The 21,348-nt window shown below is 43.0% G+C and overlaps 2 protein-coding genes and 1 pseudogene across 2 annotated transcripts; all 3 read left to right on the top strand.

Annotated features, from left to right (window-relative positions):
- The first annotated feature begins 2,489 nt into the window (after positions 1–2,489).
- LOC141000828 (uncharacterized) lies at positions 2,490–7,703 on the top strand (annotated as a pseudogene).
- Positions 7,704–10,378: 2,675 nt separating this feature from the next.
- On the top strand, positions 10,379–13,085 carry LOC141001415 (gamma-crystallin M3-like). The gene is made up of 3 exons (XM_073472484.1): positions 10,379–10,411; positions 10,725–10,967; positions 12,807–13,085. The coding sequence occupies exons 1-3, from the start codon at positions 10,379–10,381 to the stop codon at positions 13,083–13,085; spliced, it is 555 nt and encodes a 184-aa protein (XP_073328585.1).
- A 5,555-nt stretch (positions 13,086–18,640) lies between these two features.
- Positions 18,641–20,719, top strand: LOC141001416 (gamma-crystallin M3-like). The gene is made up of 3 exons (XM_073472485.1): positions 18,641–18,670; positions 20,062–20,304; positions 20,441–20,719. The coding sequence occupies exons 1-3, from the start codon at positions 18,641–18,643 to the stop codon at positions 20,717–20,719; spliced, it is 552 nt and encodes a 183-aa protein (XP_073328586.1).
- Positions 20,720–21,348: the final 629 nt, after the last annotated feature.

Here is a 21,348-nt window from a genome sequence, read left to right as displayed (position 1 = left end):
CTGCTTTAATTATTTTTACCTTTAACTATTTGTACTCTTGTGCAGCACGTTGTGAGTCTCCCTTGCAATAAACACACTTTACTACAGCGTAACTTGTTACATAATAAAAGTGTAGCGAACCTCTCACAATGACTTCCATCCCTTTTCTTCTCTATCCTCTTCACACAAGATTTTTTAAAAGTTGTTCTACTTCTCAGTTTGGCCTCTAGGTGGAGTCAGCATGCTATAACAGTATTATCCCTCTGTCTGAGTGCTACAGTGTGTTTGTGGTTTTATCAGTTTCATTGTGTTAGTGAATGTTAGAGAAATGTCCTTTATAGCAGTAAGATCAATTATTAAAAAGCAGATGCTAATAATTGATAACCAACAGAAGCAGATATTTACTTTATCACATATTTACAGAAATAAATTTGGAATCAATAAAAGGTAACATACTTTTAAGCTCTGTGGCCTGTTTGTAGCAATTTTAACATCAGCTACTTGATAACATGTCATGAAAAATGACTTCCAGTAAATATCATTACTTTATGATTTTGGTGTAAATTAATGAGAAACCTTCATTATTTCATAGGAAGAATGTCTACAAATGCATTGATACTGATGTATCACACTATACATTAGTTGTATAAGGGTTAGCTTCTGTGCTATTCTAGCTTCCCCTGCTGGTACTTCATGGTTTTGCATCAGTTTTTGGAAGCATTGAAGTGGTGTGACAGTTAAAATGATCCCAAGTAACTGAGGTTCCAGTAAAATCCATTTTCTGAGAAAGATTATGTGATAAAAGACATCTTTCAACATTTGATCATCATCGTGATTATTTGATTAATGTCTTATTGATGCTGCTGATAAAAAACAGTGTTTCTCCGCTGTGATTGTTGCTTTGTGTTTGGTTACATTATATTGTTACATATGTTGTTATTATATCATATTGTTACATATGTTGTTATTAAATATATGTTATTACATTTACATTTAGGACATTTAGCAGACGCTTTGGACAAAAGCGTCATGCTATGCAGGGTTGAGGTGAAGTCCAAACAAGTGAGTCTTGAGTCTTTTGCGGAAGATGGTGAGTGACTCTGCTGTCCTGACATTGGTCGGGAGTTCGTTCCACCACTGAGGCGCCAGAACAGAGAAGAGTCGCGACTTCGCTGAGCGGCCTTTGTTTGCTGTCAGCGATGGAGGTCCGGAGGGGAGTCACATGGGAGAATTTGGGTAGATTGAAAACAAGGCAAGCTGCAGCGTTCTGGATATGCTGCAACGGTTTAGTCGCAGAGGCTGGGAGTCCAGCCAAGAGCGAGTTGCAGTAGTCCAGGTGGGAGATGACCAGCGATTGGACCAGGAGTTGCGTTGCATCCTTTGTGAGGAAAGACCGGATCCTGCGGATGTTGTAGAGGGCAAATCTGCAGGACTGGGCAACCGCGGTGATGTTGGGGATACAGGATAGTCCGTCGTCGAGGATTATGCCCAGGTTCCTCGCAGTCGATGAAGGCGATACTGTGACGTCCTCGACAGTGACTGACAGGTCCATGTGAGGGCAGTCTTTCCCCTGGATGAGGAGAAGTTCAGTTTTACTAAGGTTGAGCTTGAGATGATGCGCAGTTGTCCAAGCAGAAATGTCTGCCAGACATTTTGAGATGCGCGTGACAACGTGGGTATTGGAGGAGGATGGGGGAAAAGAGAGGAACAGCCTTGAGGGACACCAGTTTCCAGAAAGCAGGGTTTGGACAAGGAGCCATTCCAGGTGACCTGAAAGGTGCGATTTGTCAGGTATGATGTGAACCAGGTTAGAGCAGAGTAAAGCCAGAGTGGAGAGGTCATTTTGCGAAAGGTAGGAGGACAGTTGGTTGTAGACGGCACGTTCCAGGGTTTGAGAGAGGAATGAGAGAAGAAATACAGGTCTGTAGTTTCGGATGTCAGCCGAGTCTAGGGTGGGTTTCTTTAGGAGTGGTTTTACTGTAGCTGTCTTGAAAGGAGCTGGAATACGGCCTGAAGTGAGGGAGGAGTTGATCAAAGTGGTGAGGAAAGGCAAGATGTCGTGTGAGATGACTTGGAGAAGAGAGGAGGGAATCGGGTCGAGGAAACAGGTGGTGGCACGGTTAGACGTCACTAGTGTGTGAACATCTTCAGAGGAGAGAGGGCTGAAGCAGGTAAGGCTGTCATAGGTGAGGGTTGGGGGAGGTGCTATCTCGAAGGGCATTTTACTTTCTTGGTAAAGTAAGTTGCAAAGTCATCAGCAGTGAGGGAGGGGTAGGAGGGGTGAGGAGTGAAGAGAACATGGAGAATAGTTTCCTGGGGTTGGAGGCAGAGGAGTTGATCTCTGACAGGTAGAAGGCAGATTTGGCTGCTGAAACAGTTGATGAGAAGTTGGAAAGGAGGTGGTGGTAGTGAGCAAGGTCATCAGGATGATGTGATTTTCTCCATTTCTCTGCTGCTCGTAACACCGATCTGTTGGTTTGCAGTGATTCAGACAGCCAGGGAGAGGGGAGATGATCGAGCTGGTCGGGAGGTGAGGGGACAGAGAGTGTTTAAAGAGGAGGAGAGGGTGGACAACAGAGTGGAGGAGGCCTCCTCGGTGGACAGTAGAGAGAATTGTTCTGTGGATGGTAGTGAGGAGAGAACAGTTGAGGAGGGAGTGGAGGGAGAGAGGGATTTCAGGTTGCGGTGGGTGGTGACTGTGTGAGGTGCAGGGGCAAGGGAGGTGGTGGACTTCAAGGGGAGAGAGAAAGTGACAAAGTGGTGGTCAGACACAGTGAGCGGGGTAACAGAGAGTGCTGAGGTACTACAGGACCTTGTGAAGACAAGGTCAAGTTGGTTCCCGGCCTGGTGGGTGGGTGGAGAGGGGGAGAGTGTGAGGTCAAATGTGGAGAAGAAGTTGATGAATTCAGATGAGTGCAGCTTCTCTGGGGGGATGTTGAAGTCACCCAAAACGACAAGTGGTGTGCCATCATCAGGGGAGCAGCTTAGGAGGGCATCCATCTCATCAAAGAAGTTGCAGAGAGGACCGGGAGGGCAATAGATCACCATAATGTTGAGCTTGAAAGGAAGGGTGACAGAGACAGCGTGGAATTCAAATGCAGATCTGGGTAGGTGGTTGAGGCTAAGGACCTGGTAGGACCATGTGGGTGAGATGAGGAGTCCAGTTCCTCCTCCTCGACCTGTTTGTCTCAGGGAGTGTGAGAATGAGTAGGCAGTTGAGAGGGCAGCTGGAGTGGCAGTGTTCCCTTTCAGTCGATTCACTCGGTATAACACATATAGTATGGGATATCACGCCCCCGCATGGCCTGACTGAAGACACCTCTATTCACACTTTTACGGCAGATGATCTGTGGTGACGTATGTGAGGCCCCGCCTGCACATATATACATGCACCGCCACAGTCATCCTTCAGTTCTTACGCTCTTCACCTCACTAAGAACACTTCTACCGAGTCAGGCTAACTAACTGCTGCTAGTAAGCTTGGTCTTGTTGTGGCTACTGTCGGCTCAAAATTAGCTTAACTGCCCCTGTTGGTGTTAGCTGCTGGCTACCCGCGGAGTGCTAATTTCGTCTACTTTCTCTGGTTTTTGTGTCTCGATATGAGCGCGGAGCCTAAGTGAGTGAAGGGAAAGTCTTCTGTTCGCCCCCGTCCTCAGGGGTGCGGCTTCTGCCTGCACGAAAAGGACTTCGAAGAAGCGTGTCCCATCTGCCTGGGAGATTGTCCACGCCAGGAGAGCGTTGACTGAGCCCGAGTCCTGTGAGTCCTGTCTCCAGCTCCCGAGCTCAACCCTGGAAAGACGGGTCAAGTTTATGGAGAGAGTGCTGGGAAAGACAGCCATTGCACAGCACGACACCCTCCTCTCTGAGTTGAGGGACCCGGCTTCATCCGAGTCCGGCGGCGAGGAGCTCTTGGTCGAAGACCCCGTGGGAAGCTGGGCAGACCACATGGAGTGTGCTGATGGGCTAGCTGGGTTTGAGCCGGCCCCCTCCGAGGGTGCTAGCCAGCCGCTACCCGGGCTAGCCTCTTACCATGAGGATGATGACGTATTGGACATCAGCCTGGATGTGCATGGCTTATCAGAGGATGAACAGGAGCCGCTGTCATCGGGTCAGTACGCCGCCGACTAGGTTGACACATCCTTCCTCTAACTGTACCGCCGTGCAGCTGAGAAACTGGAAGTGAACTGGCCCTCTCCTCCACTGGCTCAGAAGCCATTGCGGTTCTCAAGGTTTTTCCTTCCTCCCGAACCGACGACTGTCAGGAACGACCTGCCCATGTTCCCTTATTTTGTCGCGGAGCTCACCTCGACATGCAACAAACTGCTGTATACCTGCGCCACGGTGCCCGGCTATGGACAGTTCTTGGACCTGGATGGAGCTGAAAAAGCTGGTTTGGTCAACCCTCCGCCTATGGAGGCATCCCTGGCAGCATATTTGGCCCCGGCCCAGAAACATGGTGTCTGCGGCCCCACCACGCTCCCATCCAAGCACTGCAGGTTCTCCGCATCCCAGCTGGAGAAGATTTACCGGACACAGGCAAGCACGGCCCGTGCACTGAGCCCCGTCACCATGCTTCAGACATATCAAGCTATGTGTCTGGTGGAACTCGGGTCACATATGCCTCCTGACAGTCCACTGTCCCCTCTCCTTAACGAGGTTAGAGTTGCTACGGATTACATTCTCCAAGTGTCCCCACTGTGCAGCGTTATTTATTGGTACAGCCGTTATTTCGTTGTTCCAAAGAAAGGAGGAGGGCTCCGTCCGATTCTAGACTTGCGAGTGTTAAACAAATACCTACGAACTTACAAGTTCAAAATGCTTACAATCAGACAGCTACTGAGCGAGATCAGACCGGGAGATTGGTTTACAACTATCGATCTGACAGACGCTTACTTTCACGTAGCAATTTATCCGGACCACAGGCAGTTTCTAAGGTTTGCATTCGAGGGCACAGCCTATGAACACCTGGTGCTGCCGTTCGGCTTGTCGCTCTCCCCCCAAACATTCACCAAATGTGTCGAGGCAGCATTGGCTCCGCTTCGGGAAAAAGGCGTTCGCATATTAGCCTATCTGGATGATTGGGCTATTATTGCGAGCTCCAGAGAGCGAGCAGCGGCTCAGCTGTCACTGACCCTGTCGCACATCCAAAGGCTGGGCTTTTCAGTAAATCTACAGAAAAGTTCACTGACCCCGAGTCAACAGTTTTCTTTCCTTGGGTTGGAAATATGCTCCGTTTCGAGCCAAGCATGTCTGTCAGAGCACCGGGTGGCTGCGTTTCACCGCTGCCTTGCTCAATTTCAGTTGGGACGCAAACTGTGTTTCCGGACAATTTTACAGCTGACAGGCATGATGGCATCTATGATTGCTGTAGTGCCGCTCGGGCTGTTAAAGATGCTAGCGTTTCAACGCTAGACTCACTCTCACTGGCTGTGCTCGCCACGTCATCTCCAGAGGAGGCTGAAAATAACTCCGTCTTGCATGTCGGCTCTTCTCCCGTGGAGGGAACCTGGTTTACTACAACAAGGGTCCCTTATAGGGAGGGTGTCTTTTCGCAAGGTGGTGTCCACAGACGCATTCCTGAGGGGTTGGGGGCTCTGTGCGAGGGCGCAGCAGTGAGAGGTTTGGACACCAGCACAATGCAGGCTCCACATCAACCACCTGGAGCTATTAGTGGCCCTTTTAGCTCTGAAGCATTTTCGTCCCGTGCTGACAGGCCATCATGTTCTGATCAAGAGGGACAACACGACGGTGGTTTCCTACATAAACAAGCAGGGAGGGACACGCTCCCTTCCCCTGTTAAAACTGTCTCACTCTCTGTTGCTGTGGTGCAGTGCTCATTTTCTGTCTCTCAGAGCCACACATGTTCCAGGGCACTTGAACCTGGGGCCAGACCTTCTCTCCAGGGGAGGTCCTCTTGTGAGGGAGTGGAGATTGCACCCACTGGTGGTGGCTCAGATATGGGACCGCTTCGGCAGGGCGGAAGTGGATCTTTTTGCCTCCAGAGCAAATACCCACTGCCCCCTGTTCTTTTCCATAACAGACCGCAACGCCCCCCTGGCAATGGATGCACTAGCGCACACATGGCCCAACACACTGCTGTATGCATTTCCAGTGTTGGGCAAGTTACTTCAAAAACGTAATGCATTATTTATTACTTGTTACTGTCATTTCAAAGTAATTTGTTACATTATAATATTACTGTCTTTGAATTGTAAGGCATTACACTACTATTGCATTACTTTTAAGTTACTTTCACCAAAATAACTGGAAATATGGATTTGGCGTTCTAAATATATCTTATTGCGTTCAGTGTAGCTCATTACACATCCAGTAGAGGTGATGTGGTATAGCATAATGACTCGGCTAGGCTTAAGGCTAACAACAGTACAATATAATGGCCGCAGTTATGGCTCATTGCGCAATGCATATTGTGATAAGAGATACTGTAACTTTAGGCATATTCATATTGAAATCAATAGAGCTAGAGCCTATTACTGATTTTAGATCACTTACAGCTAGACTATTAGCTATATGGGGTTACCCAGCCACATTCAAAGTGACAAAAAATGAACTGAAGTGCTTCAAATTAAATTTAAGTGCTTAGGCCTACTGGCCCTCATAGGAAACACAGTTCAATCATTTAAGTCAGACTTCAAACAAATATACAAACAGACGTAGCATGCAGCCAAACAAGGCTGGTAAAATTGACATATAGCCTGCTTAAGGCTCTATGGTGGGGAGCTAACCTATTCCACCACATACTTCACTGACATATCTGCGCATCAGGAGAAGGCGCTGAAAGCGTCCATCACCAAGACGGTTGCGTTCTGGAGTGAGCACAAGACTCCCGAGACTGAACAGTCTTTCTACTGGTGCGCTGGATGGTGTTGGTGCATTGTAACAGAGCGCGATTTTTTTAATTCTTTGAAACAGATGGAGGCTTTCCATCACAGGGGCAGAATTCAAGTAAGACGTTACCTCTGTTTCCACTGACATGGGTGCATCAGCCGAGACACTGACCTGTTCATCAAAGGAGAAAAAGTTCTCCGCACTTGGACGACAGCGGCATCAGGCATCAGGGCTGCAGGCTCCCCCGTTGGTAGGGAGCGGCACTCCGGTGTAAGGAGGAAAGTGGTGTGGTCTCTTCTGGTTTCCTCTTTCACCCAGCGCAGCTTAAACTTGGGCAGTGAGACGGTCCTGCAGTCATATTCTCCTCAATCAGTGGTTCTCTCGCACTAACAGGAAGTAAACATTTGCGCAGACTTTTTTCTCCGCTGCTAATCTCGCGGTGTTGGCGAATTTGTATAAAAACAACTCACAACTTTAAAATGCATTGTAACGCGCGTTACTGAAATTTGTACCGAGTAAAATATTACCTTTTTTTTTTTGGAATGCCTTACATTACCGCGTTACAGCAAAAAGTAATGCATTACAGTAATTGCATTACTTTTGTAACGCGTTACTCCCAACACTGTGCATTTCCCCCGGTGGAAATGATCTTGTCTGTTCTGGAGAGGGTGCGCCAGCAGGGGCTCTCCCTGATCCTGGTGGCTCCTCGCTGGCCGGCGAAGTCGTGGTACGCTGAGATAATCAGTCTGCTGGTGGCAAGGCCTTGGCAGCTCCCTCTTCGCAGGGACCTCCTCTCCCAGGCGGGAGGAGAGGTGATTCACCCATGCCCAGAGCTGTGGCGACTACATGCCTACCTGTTGAGAGGTCCAATTTGATAGTTAAGGGTCTGCCCCCAAATGTGGTGGCAACGATCCAGTGTGCAAGGGCATCATCTACTAGGGGCCTATATGCCTACAAATGGCGGGCGTTTGAGCAGTGGTGTCAGGACCAAAATGTACTCCCATTTCAGTGCTCTATTGTGGATGTTTTGACATTCCTTCAGGAACTGCTGGATAAGGGTCTCTCTCAACAATTAAGGTCTATTTGGCAGCTATATCTGCATGCCAAGTTGGTTTTGATGGAGTGATGCCAGGCGCTCACCCTCTTGTTATGCGCTTCTTGAAGGGAGTCCGCAGGCTGAGGCCTGTGTTTAAACCCAGCGTTCCCTCATGGGATTTAGCGTTGGTGCTTGAGGCTTTTTGTGGACCCCCATTTGAGCCTATTGAGTCTGCAGATATGAAGTTTCTTTCATACAAGACTGCACTGCTACTTGCTTTGACTTGCAAAGTGAATGGGCAACCTTCATGCTATGACTGTGCATCCCTCTTGTACCCAGTTCACTCCGGATGGATCTAAGGTTACATTGCGCCCGAATGCGGCGTATTTGCCTAAGATTATCCCCACAGCCTATAGCTCTATGACTTTTGAGCTCTTGAGCTACTGCCCCCCTCCGTTTGCATCTGAGGTTACATTCCTTGTGCCCTGTGTGTGCACTACGCACTTAAATGGACTGCACCCAGGGTGTGCGTTTATGTGACCAGTTGTTTGTATGTTTTGCTAATCCAGCTAAGGGCAAGGCGCTGTCTAAACAGCGGCTTTCCCACTGGATTGTGGAGGCTATCTCCATAGCATACAGCAGCTGGGGTATTTACATTCAACCAGGGACATGGCAGCCTCATGGGCTTTGTTTAAAGGGGTTTCTGTGAGTGATATCTGCGCTACAGCCAGTTGGTCATCACCGCACACTTTTGTTCGGCTTTATCGTTTGGATGTGACAGCCCCTTCCATGGCTCACTCTGTCCTTTCTGCTGGGTCTACGATGCACTAGAGTGTTGGAGGTTTGACTCCGGTTCGGTGGCTGCTCTGTGGGGTGTGTATACATGTCCCATACTATATGTGTTGTACCGAGTGAATTGACTGAAAAGGAACAAAATGTTATGAATATAACCTTTGTTCCCTGAAGGAGAGGTACGAGGTACAACACTACGTTGCCCCGCTGCGCAGCTGGGCTCGGTGAAGAGCGGCTATCGAACTGAAGGATGACTGTGGCGGTGCACGTATATATGTGCAGGCGGGGCCTCACATACGTCACCACAGATCATCTGCCGTAAAGGCGTGAATAGAGGTGTCCTCAGTCAGGCCACACGGAGGCGTGATATCCCATACTATATGTGTTGTACCTCATTCCTCTCCTTCAGGGAACAGAAGTTATATTCATAACATTTTGTTTTCTGGAGTGATCCAGGTCTCCGTAAGGGCCAGGAAGTGGAGAGTCTGGTGTCCGCCTTCTTGACTGCAGACTGGCAATTCACATAGCCCTCCTAGTACTTCAAGTTCAGTACTGGTGGAGAATTTCGGGTAACAGAGATTGGCTGGGTTACAGCCTCGAGCAATGGGTCTCTGTTGAAATCTTTTTCAGTTTGATGTCCTTATTATATTGTTACATATGTTATGTTGTTATTAAATATATTATATGTTATTATATTGTTACATAGGGTTAGGGGTTAGGGTTAGGGTTAGGTAATTATATCAGCTTGTTACATATGTTGTAATTATATCAGCTTGTTACATATGTTATTAAATATATTATGTTATATTGTTACATGCGTTGTTATTTTATCATATTGTTACATATGTTGTAATTACATCATATTGTTACACATGTTGTATTATATTGTTACATATGTTATTATATTGATACATATGTCATATTGTTACATATGTTGTTGTTTTATCATAATGTTACCTATGATGTTGTTTTATTATATTGTTACATATGTTGTTGTTTTATTATATTGTTACACGTGTTGTTATTATACCATATTGTTACAAATTTTGTCGTTTTATTATATTGTTACATATGTTGTTATTATATCATAGTTACAATTTTCTTGTTTTATTATATTGTTGTTACATATGTTGTTATTTTATCAGTTTGGTACATATATTGTTATTTTGTTTTGATAATATGTGAAGCTCTGTGATTTGCGGTCTGTTAGTGAAATGCAACCTGGGGGTCGTAGTTGACTCCGTAGGTATGACTTTTAATCAAAGAAACAGAAATGTTCTCACATTTGTCTATCTTTTGTTCTGATAATAATAAACTCAGTTAATGAGTGTTCACTCTTCACATCTCTGTTGGTTATTGATTATTGCTCTTATTGATCATCAGTGTGTTTGTGTTTCATGAAAAGGTAATCGCGCTCAGATTCTGTTGAGAAGTTTCAGTTTCAGGTGCTCACAGTTGTGTTGTTGATGACAGCAGCAGCTGAAGGCCGAATACACTCATTGTTAACCCTTTCAAAGAGGCTTTGTGTGTGTGTGTGTGTGTGTGTGTGTGTGTGTGTGTGTGTGTGTGTGTGTGTGTGTGTGTGTGTGCATGCGTGCGTCTGTGTGTGTGTGTGCTGACTCAGCGCTCTGACACACAAAGCAGAGTGTGACGCTCAGGTGTATAAAAGCTGTGATTCACACAGGTGTGAAGCAGCACAGAGCAGCACGTCAACACGACAACATGTCCGCCACCGACATGAATATGATGAGCAGGGTAAGTCCCAGCATGCATCACTCCTCCCTCACACACTGACACATCTGTGAATCAGGTCACATGACTCTGACCATCCAGGATCAATAGCAAATAATCACAATTTGATCAATTATTTCAATAATTTTCCTTTAACCTCTGGAGATACAAGTTTTCACCTGACGGCAACAATAATTACATGAAAATATCATGTCAGGGAAAAATGTATTACTATTATTGTTGTTGTTGGTGTCAGCTGTTGGATCAGAGCCAGGCACCGAGGTCACGGTTGTTTCTGTTTGTCTGATGTCTCTGTCTCTGTCTCTGTGCCGGTCAGATCGTGTTCTACGAGGACAGGAACTTCCAGGGTCGTTCCTACGAGTGCAGCAGCGACTGTGCCGACATGTCGTCCTACCTGAGCAGGTGTCACTCCTGCAGGGTGGAGAGAGGCTGCTTCATGGTCTACGACCGCACCAACTTCATGGGCAACCAGTACTTCCTGAGGAGGGGAGAGTACTCTGATTACATGAGCATGATGAGAATGAACGACTGCATCAGGTCCTGCCACATGATCCCCATGGTAACCACACAGCCAATCACAGCACAGCATCACTCTATCTGACCAATCACATGAAAAATGTTTGTTGAGACTCCCTCAATACAGACAGACATGTTCAGTAATGTCTGCGATACATTCTAGCACACTGCTTATTATGAGTTGTAATGTTTCATAACAACAGTCCTACATTAAAAAAGCACATAATAATAACTCATCAGGTCAACTATCAAAACTTTATATGTCATATTAAAATTCTCATAGTACCCTCAACTCACGGTACGATATCATCACGATTTATAGTCCACGGTACGATATTTATCACGATGTTAAAAAAAGAAAAAAATACTTGAACAGTGTCCTTTAATAATAAATGTGATGTGTAAAGCATTTATTATTTGTATACAATTCATTTTTATTTTTTACTTGCGGTCCTGCTGCTTTTATTCTGTAGTATAATAAAAGTAGGATGCCATGGCCTATGCATATGTAAAAATGAGCCATTGGACTATGTACAATTGCAAAACAACACAGCAGCCAGCAGCCAGCAGCAGTCCCTCCCTCCCTCTGATTGTACAGAAGGACTACCAGGGCAACAGGCGGGAGGTGACAATGGAGGACAGCCGAGAACAGGCACTCGGCAGCGGGTCCCTCCGATCTTCCTCCCTCTTGTTGTCTAGCGGACGACCAAAGCCGCAAAAATCTCGTTCGGCATAACTGACACGTTATTAATTCCTGACTGTATATTCGGTGGTTGTTTATGGGTTGACATGTTTTTGAAATCCACCAGTTTCCTCAAGGTAACGTTTCATCTGGTCGTCTGTCGCTGTGACTTCAGGAGAGAGTCAGAGAGTTAGGAAGAAAGTCGAATGAGACGAAACATAACGTGAACAAAGCTTTTAAACTTTACCTCGTCTGAGTCACGTCACATCGATTTACAACTCCCATCATCCCACGCTGCTTCGTGACATCATCAAACTGCATCTGTGTTTGATGGGGGGCTCTCGCTCCCTAGAAACCCTTAGTGGCAGAAATGACACCCTGTGGGTTTAAATCAATCCGTTAGGTCTCGCGGTTTAACGAGTGAGTGAAGCACAACGATTCACCTGCTTCGACTCGTTTCTTTTTTGTGATCATCACTGTTCCTGTCTCGTATGAAAGCAAGTGAACGTTGGCTTCATATTTTAATCCAAACCATAATTATCTTTTTACTAAATCTAGCCAGGTAGTTTTATTAGCTAAACCTAAAATCTGAAAATATTCTTTTTAATACCTGAAAACAATAAATTCACTAAGTCTAAAATGAGAAGTCAAAATGTCCACCAGCACACGGGACATGGACTCATCAGACACATAAACCAAAAAAGGTTTCACAAGGCAGACTTTCAATTTCTGTGCAAATCACTGACGAACATCATGCAGTCAGCGCGCCGGCTGAGTCGGTCACAGAGCTCACCGAAGGTTGAACCTTCAGAGTTTTTAGTGAAAGAGCTTCAACTTCACGTCATAAAAACAGATTTCTGAAGTTTATCGCTGTAGCTTCAAAGACACAAAACTGTAAAACAGATGAAAAATTCAACTTGATATACGCACGTCTCACACTGATCATGTATGGATCTGCCAAACATATCAAATTTATTTAAATAAACATGAAAGCAGTGCACTTCTTCAGTCACAGTTGAGGTAACATTTAATTGATTTGTTTGTAATTATGGGATGTTTTTAAGGTTTCATTGATGGATTTCTCCTCCATCGATAATCTAAAAAATCAAAGATGGGTGTCTACATACTTCAGGCCATATAGTGCAGAGAACTGTTGAGGAGTTGTATTGATTACTGATTACTGATTACCGTGTGTTGCAGCAACGCGGCTCGTACAGGATGAAGATCTATGAGAGGGAGAACTTTGGAGGCCACATGCATGAGCTGATGGACGACTGCGACAACATCATGGATCGGTACCGCATGTCCAACTGCATGTCGTGTCAGGTGATGGACGGACACTGGCTGATGTACGAGCAGCCCCACTACAGAGGCAGGATGATGTACATGAAGCCTGGAGAGTACAGGAGCTTCATGAGCATGGGCATGAGCAACATGAAGTTCATGAGCATGAGACGCATCATGGACTCCTGCTACTGAACACTGTCAACACCTTAGGAACAATAAAGTTGTGATTCAATAAAGTCTACTGTCTGCTTTATTAACCACAACATTAAGAAACTATGAAAAAAAAAGAAAAAGAAAATAAAATAATAAAAACTTGATCACAAAAAAAACATGAAGAAACTATGTTCACTAATTAATTGTTCAATTAAAGATGGTTGTTAAGTCTCTCAAAGTGTCAAAACAAATTCACCAATAACTCAATATTAATGAATAACTTCAATTTCCTCTACTGTTTAAGATTATTGTCAAACTATCAGTGACACAAGTTTCACAACAATAATAATAATAATAATTATAATAATAATAATAATCCAGTTGGTTGAAATCCAGCAGCCTGCTCAGCGTCTCCACTCTTCTAACGTTGACGCTGTAGTTTCTCAACTCAGTGCAGCAGAATGAAGAGAGAAGAGTCGGAGTCAGGGGCTGGTCCAGCTGGTTAGACGGGTCGTTCACTGGACCGACACTGCAGAAAGTAGGGTTTGGTTCAAGAGCCACGTGCGATTTGGTCTGAGTAATGTTACGTTTACATACGTGAATGACGTAACTTACGTGATGGAACGTAGTTCTTTTAACTTTAAGTACGATCTTTTCCTTTATGGACCTAACCGAACCACAACCCTTTGACAACATTAATAACTGTCCAAAAGTCATAATATGTTAACTGTTTGTCAGAGACTTTATTTTGAAAGCCTAACAGGAAGTTGTATATGAGGTATTATAGCTGACTTGACTGCAGAGACCTCTATGATGTGTGGAAGAGAGTCAGAGCTCACTGAGCAGCCTGCTGTATTTGAACGTGTTGCTATATTAATATAATATACTTTATATTCACTGCATGAGTTAACAGAAAGAAGAACACACTGAAGAGAAGAGGAATCATATTTTAAATCAAACCATCATACAGTCAGCTCACTGCTGCACGCTCTACTGACATAAAATCAATGATAAATATTGGTCAGCTGGTATTGGTACTGATGTAATGTGATCTCAGTTTAATTCTTATGCGTCTATATGACCTTACAGGCCATCAGAGAGAATTATAATAATTATTAAAGTTACTCTTAATGTCTGTTATCGGGTCAGATTCTGATTTTTTTTGTTGGAGTGCTGAGGATGACCTGAGAAAAGAAGCTGCTCTGTAGTCCGGGGTTCGGCAGCAGATACTTCTGTAACTCTCGTCAGACGGCAGCAGAACAACTGAAAGGAAGCGGTGGTGTTCATACCTCTTTTATCCACAGGAGGCGCCAAAATCAACACAATGAGAGTTCTTTTGAACTGCTTTAAATGGTCGATGATGTTTACCAATAGGCATATACATACTGTGCACACTATACATATACTGTATATACATACTGTATATATTAAGGTAGAATTACATGAAGATATGGTAATTGTAAATTCCAAGGGAACATTTATACACATCTAATTTCATGTCTTTGTTTTAAAAGTATTCATGCACATTTTCTCTTTGTTTTCATTAAAGGTTATCAACCTGATTACTGCCAATGTCAGTAACTTAGTACTCTAATTACTTTCACTGTGTAAGTAAACTGGACTGAAACTAAGTAAACAGAGTAAAGTGGAGATGGATTAAAAATAAAGAGGGAAACCATGAGGGGGAGACAAAATGAGGTGCGATAAAAGTCAAAGGAACAGCTGCAGGCAGACTACTGTACCTCAACTGTGTGGCGGTACTGACTGTAAATTCAATACAGGTAAGCCCAGTCTACATAAAAATAAACAAAAATATAACTAGGGGAATGCCCTAATAGTACAATAAACCCACAAACAAACAAATGCCTCTTGTTGGGGTGTAACAAACAAATGCCTCTTTTTCAGGCTCCTGGGAAATAAAATTGTAAAACAAAGGCACTAAGGGGCCTGGGTTTCAAAGGGTTTCCTACAAAACAAAGTTTCCTCCCTAAAGCTGTGGGCAGCGCAGAAACAAAAAAGGGTTAGGGTGAGTTCTGGCTGGAATTCTAAGGGGAGTGGGGTTCTAGGAGATACAGGGAGAGCTTCAGCATGAGCCAGGGGCAGATTCTGAATGAGGGAGAGAGCCGCCGGTGTGCCATTTCCCACCTCCTTTATATCTTTCCAACAGGGTGTCATCACATCCTGATTGGTTGGACTTTAACTGTACCTCAACTCTACCTCAACTGTACTTTAACTGTACCTAAACTGTATCTCAACTGTACCTCAACTGTACTTTAACTATACCTGAACTGTACCTGAAATGTACTTTAACTATACATCAACTGTACCTCAACTGTTCTTTAACTGTACATCAACTGTACCTCAACTGTTCTTTAACTGTACCTCAACTGTAGTTTTACTGTACCTCAACTGTACTTTAACTGTACCTCAACTGTACTTTAACTGTACCTCAACTGAACTTTAACTGTACCTCAACTGTACTTTAACTGTACTCAACTGTACCTCAACTGTACTTTAACTGTACTCAACTGTACTTTAACTGTACCTCAACTGTACTTTAACTGTACCTCAACTGTACTTTAACTGTACTCAACTGTACCTCAACTGAACTTTAACTCTAGTTTAACTGTACCTCAGCTGTACCTCAACTGTACCTCAGTTGTACCTCAACTGTATTTTAACTGTACCTTAACTGTACTTTAACTGTATCTCAACTGTACCTCAACTGTACTTTAACTATACATCAACTGTACCTCAACTGTTCTTTAACTGTACCTCAACTGTAGTTTTACTGTACCTCAACTGTACTTTAACTGTACTTTAACTGTACCTCAACTGTACTTTTACTGTACCTCAACTGAACTTTAACTCTAGTTTAACTGTACCTCAACTGTACTTTAACTGTACCTCAACTGTATCTCAACTGTACCTCAACTGTACTTTAACTGTACCTCAACTGTACCTCAACTGTTCTTTAACTGTACCTCAACTGTAGTTTTACTGTACCTCAACTGTACTTTAACTGTACTTTAACTGTACGTCAACTGTATCTCAACTGTACCTCAACTGTAATTCAACTGTACCTCAACTGTAGTTTAACTGTACCTGAACTGTACTTTAACTGTACTTTAACTGTACCTCAACTGTACTTTAACTGTACGTCCACTGTACCTCAACTGTAGTTTAACTGTACCTGAACTGTACTTTAACTGTACCTCAACTGTACTTTAACTGTACGTCAACTGTACCTGAACTGTACTTTAACTGTACCTCAACTGTACTTTAACTGTACTTTAACTGTACCTCAACTGTACTTTAACTGTACTTTAACTGTATCTCAACTGTACCTCAACTGTAATTCAACTGTACCTCAACTGTAGTTTAACTGTACCTCAACTGTATGTTTACTGTACCTCAACTGAACTTTAACTCTAGTTTAACTGTACCTCAACTGTACCTCAACTGTATCTCAACTGTACCTCAACTGTACTTTAACTATACCTCAACTGTACTCTAACTGTAATCTAACTGTACTCACTAAATGTTCACATAATGGAAAAGGAAGCTTTTTAGAAAACAGCAGGAAAGGACCTGAGCTAAAGGTTGTTCACCAAATAAGCTGACTTGATAAACAGCGGACACAGAGTATTGATCACCTCTGAGTATTGAGGTTGACAGTGATGAATACAGGTGTGGATGACGGGCAGACACTGAAGCCAGGAGGACCAGAGCTCGACAAACAGGAGGCTGACCTGCAGAAAACAATCGATGATACGACACCGGCCGGCATCAGGAAAATAGTCCGATATGTTGTAAGAACAGGAAAGATGAGCTGCGATCTGGGAAGCAGAGAGAGTTTGTTAGGATGTTTTAATGTCTCTGCTGCTCACGGTTATGAGATGCAGATTATTTTCATGCAGAAAATGATTCCAAACATGGAGCAGATTGATTCAGCAACAGAAATTTGGAAGGCCGAGTGAGGGTGAGCTTGACCTGAGGAAAGAAGTGCAGAGGAGGAGAGCCATCAAATCATGTCTCACACTTCATCATAAAGAGTTAGAGTTATGAGACTGCTCTCATTTTAATTTGATATAACTTGAATTGAATCTCTTTAAAGTGATTGAATTGTAAAGTCAGTGGCAGTTATATTACTTTTTGTCTATATATAACATATATATATATATTGCATCATTTTAAGGCAAACTTTTGATTATAATAAAACAGAAAAAGTGGCTCCATATGCACCAGCGTTGCAGCGGTATACTGTCTTCGAGGTGCACTGTGGTATGAAAATTGACAACTATCACACTGTGTACACATTCTTATCTACTGTATTCGTGTTATTGAACACAACTACAGAGTTGATTGACAGAATTCATGTATATCAGTTATTTATATATTAATGACGCACAGTGCTATATGAAGTGAGAACATAATTAATATGATAATGATGCTTGTTGTCTTCTTATCTCAAGATAACAAGCTTTGTTATCTTGAGAAAACATTAAAAAAATCAAAAGGAATCAAACATCAGTGAAATGAGAAAATTAAAAATGGAGCAAAAGAAAAAGCAAAAATAGACTTTTCATATGAATTTGTGTCTTCACAATCTGATCAATTTATCCAACATACAGACAAGTCATTTACATATAAATATACATTAAATAAATAGCATTACTGTGACCATCAGAAAGTGAACACAGGTTCATTTATTCATCTTTGTTTATTTATATGTATCAAGCGTAATACAAATATTTGTAAACATTTTTTGGGATGGGATCATGGTGTTTCTGCTGCGGTGATGTTAAAGATTTTAATTATTTTTTAATAAATGTATATATTTTGTGTTCACACTTTTTAAATCCGCAATACACTGCAATTGATCTAAAAACATAATTTTAGATATTTTATAATCATATAAAATGTCTTTATATGAAGATGAATTAAGGGTTCATAAAATATTAAACATTCATTGGCAGTTTATCAGCAGATAGAAATGATTCTAAGAATTGAATCCTTTAAAATGTCTCTTGACTTTATAAAGTTATAGACTGTAAAGTTTAGGGTTCGCAACTGAACACGTTTAAAGTTGTTGTTGTAATGTCTGATCCACGTCCACAGTTTAGCGTTTGTGAGATTAACTCATACTCGACACGGATATTTCGTCTCTTTGAATCCAAAACTCTGATTTCCTCTAAACAAGAGAAAGAAAAAGGGGAATGTATTTCTGATAGATAGACCAGATAGAAACCTTTACGACAGTGTTTTAGGTGGATAGTGTGAAAGTGTGTTGTGTTGTTTTGTCTCCAGGTTTTTGTTCCAGAAGGTGTGACTGGTGCTCACTGGTGTCACTGGTTGAACAGAGGCCTGAAGGAGACACACAGCTGCTGTCTGTGGCTCTTTGTCTCTAGTTTCTATAAGAGAAATGCCGAACACGGAGCGTCTCTTTATGATGCGCTGCTGGCTCAGGCCAAAATGACAAAAGGCTTCAGCTGCTCAGGTGCTATAAAGAGCAGCAGCTGCTCGACAGGTAACACACACACTCCGGCAACAGCAGCAACATCAGCAACCAGCTGAGCAACCAGAGAGGCAACATGACGACCAGCAGCATGAACATGGGCAGGGTGAGAAGCAAACAGGAAACTCAAACATTTCCCCACATTACAATCTTTTTTATATGTATTTTATTTTGAAGGCATTACGTGTCTGACGATAGCAGTAACATTATGAGTCTACACTGTAAAAAGTGATTCACCAATAATGTGAAATCTTTTTATTATCGGAAAATCAGACAGCTAAAAACTTCAACTTTTACCTCAACAAGAAGCTTTTATCCATATTAGGTTTTTTTTTGGACATCTGTACATCATACGACTATTGGACCGTCATTTAGATCAAATCTAAAGACATAATATATAATGAAACTATTCAAGTGTAAATTAAATCATCATTTTAAATAAAATATGCAAAATAAGGCCGAAACAGAATAAACCCTTTAGTTCATAACATCCACTACAGTGGGCAGATCTATTTACAGCCACAGAAAAATATTAATACTAGAATTAATAGAATTAATCTTCATTAAAGTTTTTTTAGCTGTCTGGTTTTCTGAAAAAGACCATTTCACAGGTATCCCGTCTCCTCTTCCCACCACCATTTTGAATGTGTGATGTCATATCTCTCAAGGACAGAGAGACACAGAGATAATATTTAGATTGTGGACAGGACTTTGGGGGTGTGCCGCCTGGTGGTAGGGACATGTTACTGCAGCTTACATGGTTTAAAACAGCTTCCAAATATCTGTCCACTGCAGAGGACACCGTGCATGAAGGATTTAAAAATATCACATTTTAGTCACTTTATAAACTGTTAAAATGATATCTAATGACTTTATTAATGGTTAATCAATCACGTACTAATTGTCAATTTAATGATTTCAATGCCATTATAGATGAACAAATCAAAACACTGATCACCGCTGTGGTTTGTCTCTGTATTTAGTCTTATTTCAGAGTTTCAACATGTCGCATATCGTTATTTTCAGAATAAGTTGGTCTCCTCAGAAACAGCATCCTGTTGGTGGTACTGAAAATATCTATTCTCTGTCCGTTTTGTTGCGTCTCACAGCAGCATTAGTACGAGTCATATGGACCATACAGACACTTCTACACGTATCACATCATGTTCACATTACATGTTTATGAGCTGACTTTCATGTACGAGATGCGTTTCAACATCTGTCAGCGTGAAACCACTGAATATTTTTAACGAGATGTCAGGACAGTTTCCAGCCGTGTTCGTGGAGACAGAACCAGGTATTTGAAGACAAAACATGATGTTTTCAGAACCCTGACCAGAACATTAGCCCAGCCTGGCCCCTACATAGAGTTTAATAAAGGAGCCTACAGAGATGTGAAGTTTCAACATGTAGGTGGTTTGAAGAAACAAGTGTTTGTAACAGAAAACTAAACTAGTCAGATTCTGAGAGCTGTTCTGTTCTGTGTTCTGCGGTCAGATCGTGTTCTACGAGGACAGGAACTTCCAGGGTCGTTCCTACGAGTGCAGCAGCGACTGTGCCGACATGTCGTCCTACCTGAGCAGGTGTCACTCCTGCAGGGTGGAGAGAGGCTGCTTCATGGTCTACGACCGCACCAACTTCATGGGCAACCAGTACTTCCTGAGGAGGGGAGAGTACTCTGATTACATGAGTATGATGGGAATGAACGACTGCATCAGGTCCTGCCGCATGATCCCCATGGTAACCACACAGCCAATCACAGCACGGCATCACTGTATCTGACCAATCACACCATAGATCTGTGTCATATATATAGGTTTCTGAAAGGAGTTGTATTGATTACTGATTATTGATTATTGATTACCATGTGTTGCAGCACCGCGGCTCGTACAGGATGAAGATCTATGAGAGGGAGAACTTTGGAGGCCAGATGCACGAGCTGATGGACGACTGCGACAACATCATGGATCGGTACCGCATGTCCAACTGCATGTCGTGTCAGACGATGGACGGACACTGGCTGATGTACGAGCAGCCCCACTACAGAGGCAGGATGATGTACATGAAGCCTGGAGAGTACAGGAGCTTCATGAGCATGGGCATGAGCAACATGAAGTTCATGAGCATGAGACGCATCATGGACTCCTATCATTAGAGTCACAGTGGAAACACTGACAATGTGTCAATAAAGTTGTGTTGAATGAACAAAACTTCCCGGCTGTTCTGTTGGATGAACAATGATACAGACAGACATGTGTGTCCTCGCTCAGTATTCTAATGAATGAATACCTTTACCTGGAACTGGATCAGTTAATGGGGTCTTTTCTGGATCCAGAACCATCCTCCATCCAAGTCTGCTGGAAATCTGTTCAGTAATTTTATTGTAATCCTGCTGACAAACCAACCAACCAAACAAACAAACAAATCAACCAGATAAAATAACAGACAAAACAACCAAAACAAGTAAACAAAGCAGCCAACACACAAACAAACAAAACGTAAACAACCAAACAAACAAACCAATCAACCAACCAAATAAATAAACAAACAAACAAAGCAGCCAACACACAAACAAACAAAACGTAAACAACCAAACAAACAAACCAAACAATAAAACAAACCAATCAACCAACCAAATAAACAAACAAACAAACAAACAAACCAGCCAACACACAAACAAACAAAAAATAAAAAACCAACCAACCAAACAAACAAATAATCAAACCAATCAACCAGATAAAGAATCATGAAGAATCATGAGAATCAGGCTGGGTTCAGGCTGGG

The sequence above is a fragment of the Pagrus major genome, chromosome 8 (genome assembly GCF_040436345.1).
Source record: "Pagrus major chromosome 8, Pma_NU_1.0".
In the NCBI taxonomy this organism is placed as follows: Eukaryota; Metazoa; Chordata; class Actinopteri; order Spariformes; family Sparidae; genus Pagrus; species Pagrus major.
This window is presented reverse-complemented; position numbering and strand designations above follow the sequence as displayed.

Coding starts and splice junctions, on each gene's coding strand:
- LOC141001415 (XM_073472484.1), top strand. CDS start 10,379: ATGTCCGCCACCGACATGAATATGATGAGCAGG. Junction 10,412..10,724: donor ACATGAATATGATGAGCAGG/GTAAGTCCCAGC, acceptor TGTGCCGGTCAG/ATCGTGTTCTACGAGGACAG. Junction 10,968..12,806: donor CCTGCCACATGATCCCCATG/GTAACCACACAG, acceptor CGTGTGTTGCAG/CAACGCGGCTCGTACAGGAT.
- LOC141001416 (XM_073472485.1), top strand. CDS start 18,641: ATGACGACCAGCAGCATGAACATGGGCAGG. Junction 18,671..20,061: donor GCAGCATGAACATGGGCAGG/GTGAGAAGCAAA, acceptor TTCTGCGGTCAG/ATCGTGTTCTACGAGGACAG. Junction 20,305..20,440: donor CCTGCCGCATGATCCCCATG/GTAACCACACAG, acceptor CATGTGTTGCAG/CACCGCGGCTCGTACAGGAT.